The sequence below is a fragment of the Ammodytes marinus genome, assembly GCF_949987685.1.
Source record: "Ammodytes marinus genome assembly, chromosome: 15".
NCBI lineage: Eukaryota > Metazoa > Chordata > Actinopteri > Uranoscopiformes > Ammodytidae > Ammodytes > Ammodytes marinus.
The window spans coordinates 8,705,160-8,718,920 of record NC_137219.1 but is presented as its reverse complement, the minus strand read 5'-3'; the positions used below and the strand labels follow the sequence as shown (position 1 = coordinate 8,718,920).

The 13,761-nt window shown below is 41.3% G+C and overlaps 1 protein-coding gene across 1 annotated transcript; it reads right to left on the bottom strand.

Moving 5' to 3' along the window:
• Nucleotides 1–521: 521 nt before the first annotated feature.
• Nucleotides 522–9,753, bottom strand: LOC307261572 (glycogenin-1-like; the record flags this gene model as incomplete). The annotated part of the gene is made up of 7 exons (XM_080042154.1): nucleotides 522–2,149; nucleotides 3,637–3,874; nucleotides 4,690–4,816; nucleotides 5,796–5,958; nucleotides 6,195–6,369; nucleotides 6,461–6,596; nucleotides 9,609–9,753. 7 exons carry the CDS (start codon nucleotides 9,751–9,753, stop codon nucleotides 1,982–1,984), a joined length of 1,152 nt encoding a protein of 383 aa, XP_079898280.1. The 3' UTR covers nucleotides 522–1,981.
• Nucleotides 9,754–13,761: the final 4,008 nt, after the last annotated feature.

Genomic DNA, 13,761 nt, shown 5'->3' with positions numbered 1-13,761 from the left:
CTCTGAATCTGAAGAATTTTGTATGAAAAAATAATTTGAAGACACTGTGTCAGATGAATTAGAAACTATTGAAGGACACATGGATTTTCCATAATAATATTAATTTAAAATAAAATATTATGCACGGTCCTTTTATGGGACATTTCTCTGTCATAATGAATGCATTTAAATTATTTAAAAAATAAAAAAGGACCATATTACATTATACTTTTAAAATGTGACACGGGCCAATCAATCAGTTTGGACACCCCTGCAATAGTGGGTTAACTAAAAAAAAAAATTAAAAGGGCCAAATTACATTATATTTTTAAAATCGGCCGCGGGCCAATAAAAAGCGGGCCGCGGGCCGTAGTTTGGACACCCCTGGTTTAGATACATTTGTCTCAGTTTTAAGTCACAAATAAAAAATTCAAAGACATCACAGAACTTGCTAATATTTCACATTTCATAAACTAGAGTTCTAATTTCTCCTCTACAGCCCATAGATAAAGAAAAAAAGAAACATGACATAGGGTGGGTTAAAGGTGAATTTTTTTCCGCCATTTCTTTATTAGCACTTCAACAGGGATGTACAGTTAACAGCTTGGGAACAGGACAGACCTGCATTAACAGATGTCACTACAATTAATGTTCCACTTCCACACTCATGCATATTGAGGAGTTAGCCAGGCCGACAAGATTAGAAAAAAAATCACACATGGACTTTTCACTTAACCTTGCCGGCTTCTAGTTGGAGTGTGTTAATGGAGCTAGAGAAGAGAGCATTGTTTATTTTTAGTTTGTAGGGAGCTACAGATTACAGTTTAGTTTAAGAGCACAGCCGGAGTGAAGTAAAGGAGCTATTGGCAACAGGAAAAGGTGGGACTCTGACAAAAGTTCCTATGTTGTTGTGCTACTTAGCAGCAGTTACTGTAAGTGAGGTTTTGTAAACAAGTGAAAAGCAATAAGGCAGCTGGCAACACTACAGACAGGAAGTGATGTAACGGATCGTGGCACATAGATAAACTGATGGGTAGGGTCTGGCAGGAACATAACATGCAAGGTACGCGTACAGATGACATGTCTGGGGAGCACACAAATGCATACAAAAATCAGATACAATTTAACATCAACCTAGTACTTCATTACTAGCCCGCGTTTGGACTCTGTGCCATGCAAACGCAACACAACAGCCCCTTAACCCCTATTACAACACCAGACATTACAAAGCTGAAGTCAAAGGGAGCTGGTGAGGGTCAGAGGCACAGGTCGGGACGGTTCATCTATGTAGTCTGGCGAGGTGGGACGCTGATTAATGCCAGATTTACATCACTGGCTCAAACGGGAGAGCTAGCCTTGGACTGTACAAGGGGAAAGTGAGCTGCACATCTGCTTCAATAGTGGTTTGGGTAGAGAGACTTATTGCAGAATAGTAGGATTTGTGGGAAGTCCTGAAATAACTTTTAAACATACATCTCTCTTCAGCTTTCTGTTTCAACATACAGTAAATGCATGGTGGCGATGGTCCAACACACGCAGCTGGTGCCCTTTATATATTCTCTGCTGCTGCCTGTCCAACAGCCTATGGTGGTTGTTTCTCATCTTTATGCTAAGCTACGTTAGCCAGCTGCTGCTGGTAGCTTTAAAGTTACCCTTCAGACATGCTAGTGGTTAACAATCTCCTCTATTTCTCGGCAAGAAAGTGAATGAGCGTGTATCCCCCAAGTGTCAAAACTTTGCCTTTGAGCAGAAAATGAAAAGGTGCTTGTGAATTGTGTCAAACTTAATACTAACTGTCATTCATACATACACACACTGACAGGATGCAAAGAGTGAGGCTGAGTGTTGTGCGGAGGCATTCATCCAGTCACCTGCTAATCAAGCCCCTGGGATCTGGCCTAGGCGGAGCTTACACCACCTCCACCCATGCAGAGTTTCAACTGGTGATCTCTCTCTCTCTCTCTTAGTTTCTCTGTCCGTCACGCTCCCTCTCTATCGCACGCTACTTTAAGAAGGAGTCGAGCTTCCTCTCAATGTTGGCAAAGGAGTCGTCACCCAGGTAGTCGATCTGGCCGGCCTCCCAGCGCTGCTTCCTCACCTCTGATGAAACCTTCTCGGCAGGAGGGGAATAGGACGCCTGCTGCTCTCTCACATCCTCTTGAATATTACCCTGTGTGGCAGACAGACAGACAGAGAATGAATGAATCATTTAATGGGACTGGTGCTATTCCTTATAAAAGGACTGGTTTTCCAAAGCCCAGCCATGCACAGTTAAACCTGCTCTTTTTTGCAGCCTCAAGACACGATGGCTACATGCAGGCGTTTCGTCACAAGAGACAAAGTACAAACAAAGACATTTTGCAACACACTTGTGGCAGATAAGGAGTGTGTTCCTACCATGAAGTAAAAGAAGAGATGTACACAGAATTGTAATTTCAAAATGTTAGGGTGAGTGTATGGAGCACATACAATAAACAAATCTATTTTTAAGATGCTAAAACAATGTGCTGGTAATCTAATATAATGAGTCTGTGATGGCTCTATAAATGTGCAATTTATCTCTAATCAATCATCCGGATTCAGTGCAACACCTCAACACTTTTGCCTGTGTGAACTTGTTGGTGTGACAAAAGGTGGTACAGCCTCAGACAGTTGGGGAAAGCCACAGGTTTTGGCAGCCATCCTCTCTCACTGCCGCCCTGTTACAACACACGGGCATGGCAACTTCCTGCTACTCTGGGAAGTTGATGGGAGGACTGCCATCCTGCACGCTACACTGACAACAGTCATGGAAGTAAGAATACTGGAAATTCAAGTAGCAAATTCAAGCAGGAACACACACACACACACACACACACACCTTTTGTCAACAGATTGGTGGAATGTTAAATGCGGAACCGGTCGACTTTCTCTTCTTTTAACATGATGACCAAAAAAAGAAGAGCATTATAATCTTGAGCTGAAGAAGGAGTCAAAAACATTGTGGCACTTTCACCACTCGGTAATTGCACACCGTGATAGATTTAAACATTTGAAATAGTTTCATGAGAAAGGACTGGTGGTTGCAGAGTAATTAAGAGGTTTCGACACAGTCACGACATGACGATTATGCAACAGGTTAAACACACATTTGCAGCCATCCTCATTTATCTTTCAACACATGCAAAACCCGCCGCTACAACCACACCTAGAACCAAAACGATCTTCTTTCACACCAACCCTGTGTTCCAATACCGATACTTCCCTGCTATTTAGTATGGTAGAAAAACATTTAGGATGCGTCTCAATTATTGTGGTCAAATGCAGCATGCTCAAAGATACCTACTACCTCCAGTCAGTATTTTTAGTGTGGAAATCATCAAGCTTTTTTTGGGCGATTCTGACCCCCAATCCAATGCGCACCAGAAGCTAAGTACGTCCCATCGACCGAGCCTCCGAATGAAAACAACCGGGGATGCGACAGATAAATAAGCAAGTTCGGAAGATCAAGGCGTAATGTTATGATGAAATAAGTAAGTACAAGTATGTCCAAATGGTATGCATACTGTGTGCTAACTAGATGATCAGCTGTAGTATGTAGAATAGAAAAAAGAAAGAGTAAGCGATTTGGAACCCAGCCCCAACTCTTAAAAAAAACGCTACGGCAGGTTAACGTACGTCCTCGCTGGCCTCCACGCAGCCGCTGTTGAAGGGAGTGTCCCCGTAGGCGCACTGCAGCAGGGGTAGCACGGACTTGGCGTAGAGCTGCCACCACATGCGCAGGTAGTCGGGGTGCATCTGGCTCTGGTCCGGGGACATGGAGTGACCTTTTACCTCGCCCCTCTCCGCATCATAGGAGTAGTTCCACGGCTTCACCTTGCCCAGGAAGTGCACCACCTTGGCTTCACGGCCGTATCTGTGAAAAAACACAGCGGGAAACATAAACATGAGAATTTGTTCAAAAGCCTATACAATGCTCTGCTTGCTCTGACCTCTTACCCCATCTCGCACTTTTTAGTGATGGTGCCATGTTCCTAAGAATCCCAACCCACATCTTTTAAAAGTAGCTACAAGGAGTTTTCTTTTTAATATTTCTGAAACAGTCTCATTTTTCCTCTGATGATCATAAATGACATGCAACAGCAAACAAGACTATGCTATTTTTTTAATAGTTTTTCTTAATGCCTTTGCCATGGGTATGCTCATCCAGGAACAACAGCTGGCATTGTAAGAACACTACTGCTTTTGCCTAAAGGGGCCGCTAGAATTAACCTTAACTGAAATTTTATGGAAGCACCTTTAATAACCCATCATTTTCCATTCCTTTTACTGAACCTTTAGCAGAAGGACAAACGCAGTGGATATTGAAGTCAAACTTGATGTGCTTAATATAATATCTAGTATAAAAAGTGTAGCTACACATAGCTCCTCTTTCTTGTGCTGCAGAATGTGTGTTGTGCTGTGTCACTTGGATTTTCAGCAGCTTCTTGTAATTCAACACCCACCCACCCCCCACACACATCGGACGGACACAGAAATACACAACCTTTGAACTGACCTTGGATAGCTTTGCATTGCAACACACAAAACACCCTGAAGTTTCACAACAAAAGCTACAGAATTGGGTCAATAAGTTGGCTACACGTTAACGTATGATGAAGAAACCATGCTTACCCTGATTATCTGTCTGTGTGCGTGTGTGTGTGTGTGTTTGTGTGTGCGTGTACTGACTGTTTGAAAGCTGGTAGATAGGAGTAGATGGCGATACTGCTGAGGTTGTAGATGAAGGGAAGGTGTTTGGAAATGTCCGCCGTCGCCCAGGTGTTAAAGTAACTGTTGAGGAGCCCCTGATCTCCACCTGCAGACATGGACACACACACACAGCACAAATACACTCAGAATATAAGATTTCATTTTGCAGCCATTTCTGCCTTAAGCAAGATATAGCAAGGAGCTCTGTTTTTGAGCACGTTGGAAATACATAAATCCACATTCTGGATAGAAAAAGTCATGAGAGAAAGATTCTGCATTTTTCCTATGAGCCAAAGCGGGAACCCTGTAAAGCGCTTTGAGTCACAGAGAAATAAAGCGCTATATAAATCCAATCAATTATTATTATTATTATTATTATTATTATTATTATTATTATATGCTATTCCTTAATTCCAATTAAAGTTACCACATCTGACCCTCTCCTCTCTGGCTGTTTGCATCCAACACAACCCCACATACATGAATGGTGTTTACACACACACAGTACATTCCCATAAGACTGTGTCCTTTCCCACAAAGTATACATAGCAACAGAGAAGCGTTTGGATGTTAAACACACCGTATGACAACATACGGGGGGTAAATCCATGCACACGGCCATATGCTTACAAACATATGGTAGATGTGTGTAAAGAGGCATGGCAACAGCTGAGTCAGAGGTAAGTTTAGGACACAGTGAGTGAGTGAGTGAGTGAGTGAGTGAGTGAGTGAGTGAGTGAGTGAGTGAGTGAGTGAGTGAGTGAGTGAGTGAGTGAGTGAGTGAGTGAGTGAGTGAGTATCAGCAAACATGAGTAATGGTAAATGGACTTGACTTATATAGCGCTTTCTAGCCGATTTTCTCAGCCCCAAAGCGCTTTACATATCTTACCACATTCACCCATTCATACACACACTCATACACCGATGGTAGAGTATCAAAAATACAAGACGTAAACATGCCGGAGTTAGCAAAAATCCTATTTCAACCATATAAAGCACTTTATTTTAAGTTTTGCTCTACAGATTATGATCCTACTCTTCTACTGAGCCTCTGATAATAAAAACCATGAGGATGAAGGTCTCACCGTCAAAGCTGCCATTTTCACTGCAGAACTCCAGCAGCTTCTCATGTGTCTCGTTGGACGGGCTGAAGACAAACACACCGGAGTTGAAACAGTCCGGCCATCCCGGATCCGGCGCTGCAGATAGTTCCTCTCTCTCGAAGAGCTCATCTACATTTGATAGCACCTGAAGACATTAAAAAGAATATCATTTACAGATAACAGTATATTGAGTTTAATTTATCACAATAGTAATTTCCTTTGTTTCTCTTTAAAAATGAAAATGTAGATCGCATTATTTTGTCCCACGACACGTATCCTACATCTTGAATCAAATATACTAAAAAAAAAAAAATACAACTTCTTAACTCTAATGTGATTTTTCTTTTGCTGCTGCAGCCTGAGTATCATTTCTTTTCTCACCATTGTGTCTGCGTCCATGAACACACACTTGCTGTAGTGTGTGAGAGTCCAGCAGTGCAGTTTGGTTAATGTCACGCCCAATTCGGGACGCTTCATCAGGGACAGGTTAGCCGTATCGCCCGAGTCCATGACGTCCACCACACGCACCTCGTCGTAAATGGAGCGTAGTGCATCTCTACAACACACATGTGGCATGATTCACGTCAGAAAAATCATTTAAGACCAGTTGGCATGTTATAAGTCCAGGATCGGAGATGTGTGTTTACCTGCACTGTTCTGCAACATGAGGTCCTATGAGTGCGACCAGCTTCCTGGTTGTGTTGTGGTTCCGTAAAGACTGGCCGAGAACCATCGCTCCCTTGGCATAGCTGTCAGTTGTAGCCAACGTCACAAAAGCTTGGTCTGATAGGAGAAACCCGAAAACACACACACACACACGTGAGGGTTAACCTTAAAAATGTAATAATGAGATCTGGTGTTTCCCCCACTGTCCTGCACACTGCTTTGGATGTTAGACTAATCTTCTGTGCTATAGTGTCACATAAATGGATGACCAATTAACCCTGCCAGTGATTAAGATAAACAAATGGACAGCAGTCATGCAAACATCTCCATTTTCTCAATTTTTATTAACAAAATAAATTTCTGTCCATACCGCCAAGCTCTTTAATAGCACTTGCCATCGAGGAGAGTACATTAAATCAATCAAGACAAAACATCCCTATCCTGTCTGCACCAGTAATACAATGTTAAATTCCTCTACAGGCCTCATTGTGTGTAGTTCAGTGTCTGATGAGCCATGCATGCATACATTAGCAGCAGCAGAAGGCCCACTGTGTGAAAGTATAGGCCCAGAGCCAGCAGACACTATTCATCAAGCTGAATGTGTGTGTTGCAGCATGGGGGCTTCTGGGAAACACGATCAGAGTGGGGCAGTGCTGTATGGTTGCTAGGGTTCGTTTCAAGGAACTATAAAGTGAAGAGTTCAAGGCCTTGCTCGCCTTCGAGAACCATGTGCTATGTTCCCACAGGGTATTTGTGGCTACAGTACATATAACAACATCTCTAGTACATTTCATACTATATATTCTAATGTCAAATGTATTGTTGCATGCAAATAGAATGCATAGAGTGATTCCATGTAAAGCGTTCACAAAGCACATGCCGGTATCAGCTTTGGTAGGTAATTTCATGTAAATATGATGATGTGTCTTTTTGATCATAGTTATTGTTAAAGACCTTTTATTTTAGAGTAACTTTGTTAGTTAGATACCTTAATTATAATGACCACATACATAGTAGGGGAGACGGGGGTTGTACGGCACATTTAGGCCTTATTCTCTGCCTAATCTCTGCCTTATTTCTCCGGCATAATTTGTTAGAATAACCAGTAGAAAAAGTACAGGATAAGGTCTCTCAGCTATTTGAGTTTCATTGTACACAAATGATTGTATTGTCTTCTAAAATTGGGTGATTCAGACTCATAATTAAAGAACAGTAATGCATTTGTGCAAACCAGCGTCATCACGACATTGGTTGGCTATCGTTGGGGGGTTGGTTTGCACCAGGGATGTTCATGGTTAACCATTGAACCGTTAACCGATAAGAAGGCTCGGAATGTCAAATTGCAATAATTAGTATGTCAACCAACCCTACTCACATTTGACCTTCCATTGTGTTTTAAAGATTTCCGCCTGCTACCATCTCTCAGATTAATAATGATGTATATTAACTAGAAGTAGGCTAACACATTTCTAAAATCTCTAGCTTAATGAGTGCAGGCCAAAAGGGCAAACCAACCGTTTGATGTTTCATTTTAGTATCTGTGACTTTCAAAAGGAGCAGAAAATAGCAAAGTCTCAACCAACACATTTACACAGCAAACAAAGTGTGCACTGTCGGCCTTTTGTTTGATTAGAAGAAGAAGAAAAAAAAACATCTCTAGGCCATGCGCCTAGTCCGCACCGAAAAACAGCTATGTTAAATATGCCACAGGAAGTTCATACAGTCTCTTTGAAAAAATAAAAGCACACGTGAGCTTTCTTTTCACTCGAAGAACAGATCCCTTTAAATACTGACAGAAGTTGTAGGCTACTTTTTGCAACAGGTGTGGCAGCGCACTAACAGTTAGGCCTACATCATATGCGGGAGGGAAGGGCCTGATTAACAACACCTGCCATAATCAAAAAAAAAATATATATAAAAAAAAAAAAAAATTAAATGCACCAAAAGTTAAATTCAAAATAAATAATGTAAATAAATGTGGGAAATTAAATAGAAGGACCAAAATATAAAGAAATATGAATTGGTCTACATTTATTTTCAATTTTACTTTCACTTCAGTTAATCGTGTATTAATTTATCTTTTTAGAATGTATTTATTTGAAAATGTAACAGCAGGTACGGTTCAAATAGTTTCAGATTAATTTGATGACTATTTTATAATTAATAAATAGGCTAGTTGTTTCATCCCTAGTTTCTAATTTGATGTATTTCGAAATATGCGCAATTACAATTAAATAGAAACTGATACAATACAACTACTTTTATTTCAGAATAATGTAATGAATTTACAGCCTGTAGCTGGTTTCTGAATAATTGTGCTAAGTGGCTAGGATTTATGGAGACATCATCAATGCTGGTAATGCAATGCAAATCATTTCCACCTGGGCAGTGTCACAATCTGCACATGCACTTTGGCTTGACTGGGAATTTACTATGGCTGTGTAGGCTACGCACTAATCAGACCTACAGGGAGACATATTGATAGCATAGTACCAGTAGAAACAAAAAGTCACAGCATTGACAAGTTTCCAATTTATGCCTATATATAGGCTAACCAAATTAAAGGGATTTTAATCTCGTTTTATCTTTGTGTAGCATGACATTATATAATTTAATTATCAACTGTGACAATTATAATCAGCATTGGAACTAAAAGTGGAGCATGTAGGCTAGTTTAGCACAAAATAACAATTCAAAATGTGTCTTTTTACGAAGATGTTGTATTTTCTTGCTCAACATAATTCTCCTTTTACATTTTGTGTTACTCTTAATTGTAACCGGATGTGATCTCGTTGTCTCGCGGCCGCTTTACTCAGGTCCAAACCTTGTGCAGTAGCCTAACTCAAAAATAATCGAACCCATCACTATATTTAAAATGCGCATACACGAATGTAACAATATATAACATAACTATTAAACGCATCGCTTCATTTCTGTTCCATCATGTGAACAGTAGTAAAGCAGTGAGTGTTGCTGCTGCCGTTTTTTGCAGCGCTGAATAATTCCGCGATATTTTGGGAGAATTGGGCATCCTCGCGCAGCCCCGGTCCGGTCCTTGATGATGGCCGTGTTCCGGTGTCGGTGAGACGGCAGCGTATGTCGCCGCAGCCCCCGGTGTGTGGCTCTTACCCGACATGGTGCGCTGAGGAGAGTCCGCCGAGGGGGCCGGGGTCGTGATGAGGCGGATGGAGGGTTTGCACTGCGAAGGACAGAAGAGCTCCAGCAGCGGAGAGCAGTGCAACACAGGAATTAAGCCCCACATTTTCCGGGTCATGTGACTAGTGACAGCTGACACGCCCCCTTGCGTAGATCTCTCTGCAGAGTGCGTGTGCTTGATAAACTTGGACAGGAAATCACACACACATAAATAAAACAAGCATACAGGTAGACTGCAGTAGCAATATCACAATAAAGAAAAGTGCTCTAAGTAAAAGTATGCTAATGCATTTAAGGCGAGACACTGCTGGTAAAGGGTAGGCCTACAGTCATAAGCCATACCCTGCGTTCCAATTCACATACTTTTACTTTTTAAACATCTAGCATCTAGCTTTATCATCATGAAACTTTAAAATAATGAAGTCAAATTAAAGCAGTGGTTCTCAACGTGTGGGGCGGGAGGAAAATATGTCCAGATCCGTGGCACATTTTATTTATTTATTTATTTTTATTTATTTTTTTAAATTTACCGTTTCCCAGCGTGAGTTGGAGGAGTGAAGACGAGCCCCTGCTATTTCCCTTCTTAACACGTATAAACCTTGATAACGTGGATAGAACAGACGCCGAAGTCATCGGCTCAGCGCGCGGGCCAGGCGCAGTCACTGATAAAGAGTGTGGCGCCAATGGACACTGTCATTCACCGAACTAAACAAAGTTTTGACAGAGGTTGTGATTGGGGTCAATTTCATCAAGACCCGACTGATGAAAGCGCGACTGTTCTCGACACTTTGTGAGGAGATAGGAGCTGATCACATCACACACACACACACACACACACACACACACACACACACACACACACACACACACACACACACACACAGATCATACAGCTGTGCTCACAATGAGGCATTATTGAGGTTGGCCTACCTGTAGGCTACTGTAATTTAAACCTACAGGGATATATTTCCTTTAACTCAGTGACACAGATGCTTATATTTTCTCTATTTTTTAATTGTATTACTTGATTTTATTTCAATACATTATAAACTTTTAAGCCTGACCTATTTTGTTACTATTTTGTTGACACAATCGGTGAACGGTGGGGCTTGAAAATATTCCCACCTCCAAAGTGGGGAATGACAAAAAAAGTTTGAGAACCACTGAGTTAAAGGAAATATATCTCTGTAGGTTTAAAGTACAGTAGGTAGGCCAACCTCATAATTACATTACACACTCATAATACAATACGAATGAATTGATGTTATAAACAAAGACAGTGCTAGAACTCTTGTATGAGGCCCTTTTTTATTTTAATTTTTAGAGGGGGGGGGGGGGGGGGGGTTATGGCGTAGGCTTGTAGCCTTGGTTTAATGCCTTTCAAGCTTGCTTTGCTGACTCCTATTGTTCTGGTGTGATGGCCCTCCACTCATCGACAGTTTAAGGGTTGCTGTGGGGTCTTTTTTTCCCCTTGGCTCAGCTCCATTGAGGGGCTCTTCCTCCGTTCCAATAGGACTCTCTCCTCATGGGGCCCTGGTAGTTTGAGGTGGATTGTACCCATGTGACTTGAAGTTATATCAGGACCGTTGGACTTGAACTGGTATATTGCTGGCTTTATTTTTTATTCTTTCTTACACTTTTCTCTGTTCTGTGAGTTTAATGAGGACTTCATGATTCAACATTTTTCTTTTCTGTTTCTTCTGAAAGGAGGAGAAAGGTTGGGAAACCGCAGCTAAAGCAGGATGTGCTTCACTAGACTGGTCACAACAATGTCCTCTTTACTCCACCAGCTTGAGTGAGCACTGCCTCTGAGTGGTCACGTCTTCACATTACAGCTGAATGAAGCATCAAAGGCTCCATCAAACATGGACATGCAGGCATAGACATTATAAAGGATCCTTTATAATGTCTATGCATGCAGGTATAGGTGCAGGGGTGGAATCTGCCAGAATCCTCCTATATTACTACATTACATGCATGTAAACAAGTCAAGGGGAAAGACAAATGGTGTTGTGCCAAACAGCTTTTGACTGAAAGGATACGTAAAAGTTGTTTAAAGTTGGTTCTAAATTCAATACTCACATGCCCATATGTGAACTGCAATAGTTGTGAGATGCTGTAATAGTTATTTTCATATAAACTACAGATGGATTTAATTATAGGGTGAAGAAGAAATTCCCTCTTGGTAAATGAGACATGATAAAGTGCCCCCTCTGGTGGCTCAATATGCCCTCTGGAGTGCCCTTCCAGTTGAGAAAAAGTGTTAAAATACGTCTCACATGTGTAGTTATTGAACATCTGAATCTCATGTTTATTGTTAATGGAAAGTGTTAAGGCTCAGATGACATGAACTTGTGCAACAGAAGAATGTCGTTAACCTTTACATAAAAGACCTTTAACTCTGATAATAAAACTGTTATCACTATTTTATCTAAGTAGTAGTGGCAGCATTTGCCCATACTAGTGATATCTTAGGCAGTAAGCTCACACATGCAATGATCATGATTGTGTATGTGTTGTATGTTTAAGTCTATTCACCCTTATTCCTGTGCATGTATGCTCTCTAATGTGCCAGTGAATAATGCATGAAGCTAACGAGAAAAAGTATTTGGCCGGCTGCTGCACTTCTTACACCACCAACAACTGATCCTGGCTCAGCTGGGGCCCACAACAAAAACCTCTTGTTGCCACATCATAGGGCTGGAGGTGGAGCGCTGTGCCTGCATGAGACAGAGGGTAACCGGAGAGCACAGAGTGAAACCGCGCTGATCAGGTGTCTGAAATAGAAAAGACCTGAAGGAGAGAGATAGGAAAGATGGAGTCCTGGAGCTATGAAGATTCAGAGGCAAAATTTAGATGATCTAAAGCATGACTTTGTGTAGTGAACAGGTATACAAGATGTCTTTAGCATGTTTATAAGTCAAGAGAGACACATTATGCATAGTCTTGGGATTTTTTGAGCAAAGGTAGAAATGAAAGGAGAGGCTGACAGGTGAAATACACAGAGAAGGAAGCGAAGCGAAGAAATTAAAGGAGTAAGGACAGAGGGGCAAGGGGTTGATAGAAAAGGATAGACGTACAAAAAAAGGAAGAAAAAGGTTCAAAAACTAGTCTGCAGCGAGCTGATTTTCTACTGGATTGGCCCTACTCTGGACTCAAAACCCCTTCAGCCTGCCAGGGACTGAATGTAAGCTCCTTACTTCTGTTGTTTCCTAACGTTTTCTTATTGCAATGTACAGTTTGCAAATTCTAATATACCTTCTTTACAGAAACATGTTGTCTGCAAGTTTCCTTGCCAGACAACACTGGTTAAATTACACTGATTTATGAAGAGTGTCAGGAGCAATCATCTGAAGATTTAAGAAATAAGGGCCAATATCCTGCTTCTATGTTAAAGCTTATTTTAAAAATGTGTTTTAGAATAAAGGGTGTAAGTTGTGCAGTTTAATCTAAGTGAGGCGGTTTGCCCTGTGCCTCAGGTTACAGGGCATTGTGTGGCAGTGAGGCAAACTGTGCAAGAAAAAAAAGGCCTCAAGTTTTAAACATGTTTGAAGCCGATGCACAAAAAGACGCCACCACCCTAGAAACACCTCCTCATCCCAAATACTATTTAGCCAGCTAGCTAGACAAGACAGTTTAGGTTCAGCAATTGCGGTATTTTATTTATTCATCATAGAAATTCCCTTGTTGTGACTATCCAATATCATCCCTGGGCTGTGCCTTACAGGCAGCACTGACTCTAAATGGATGTGACCTTCAATTTGAGATGGATGCCTAATGGAATTGTACAGTATGATGCAGCCTTAAAAACTATAACCAAAGTGGCAAACAATTGGTTGAAATCAAAAACAGAATTTGCTAAAGGAAACTATAGGCTCGGGACATAGTTAGCTTAGCATAAATGAAAAGGGGGAAAAGCAACCAATTGAATGTCCAGGAAGTCAGTGCACCTCAATAGAGCCACGCTACCTGCTTCACCTTGTTTCCCCTTCTTTAAGCTAAACTAAGCTGACTATATCCTCTGGTTGTAGCTCTTAGCTCTCGGGTTTAAGAGGTAAAGCACAAACATAAGAGTGTTGTCAATCCTTTCAATCTAAGTCTTGGTATGTAAGCAGCAGATATCTCT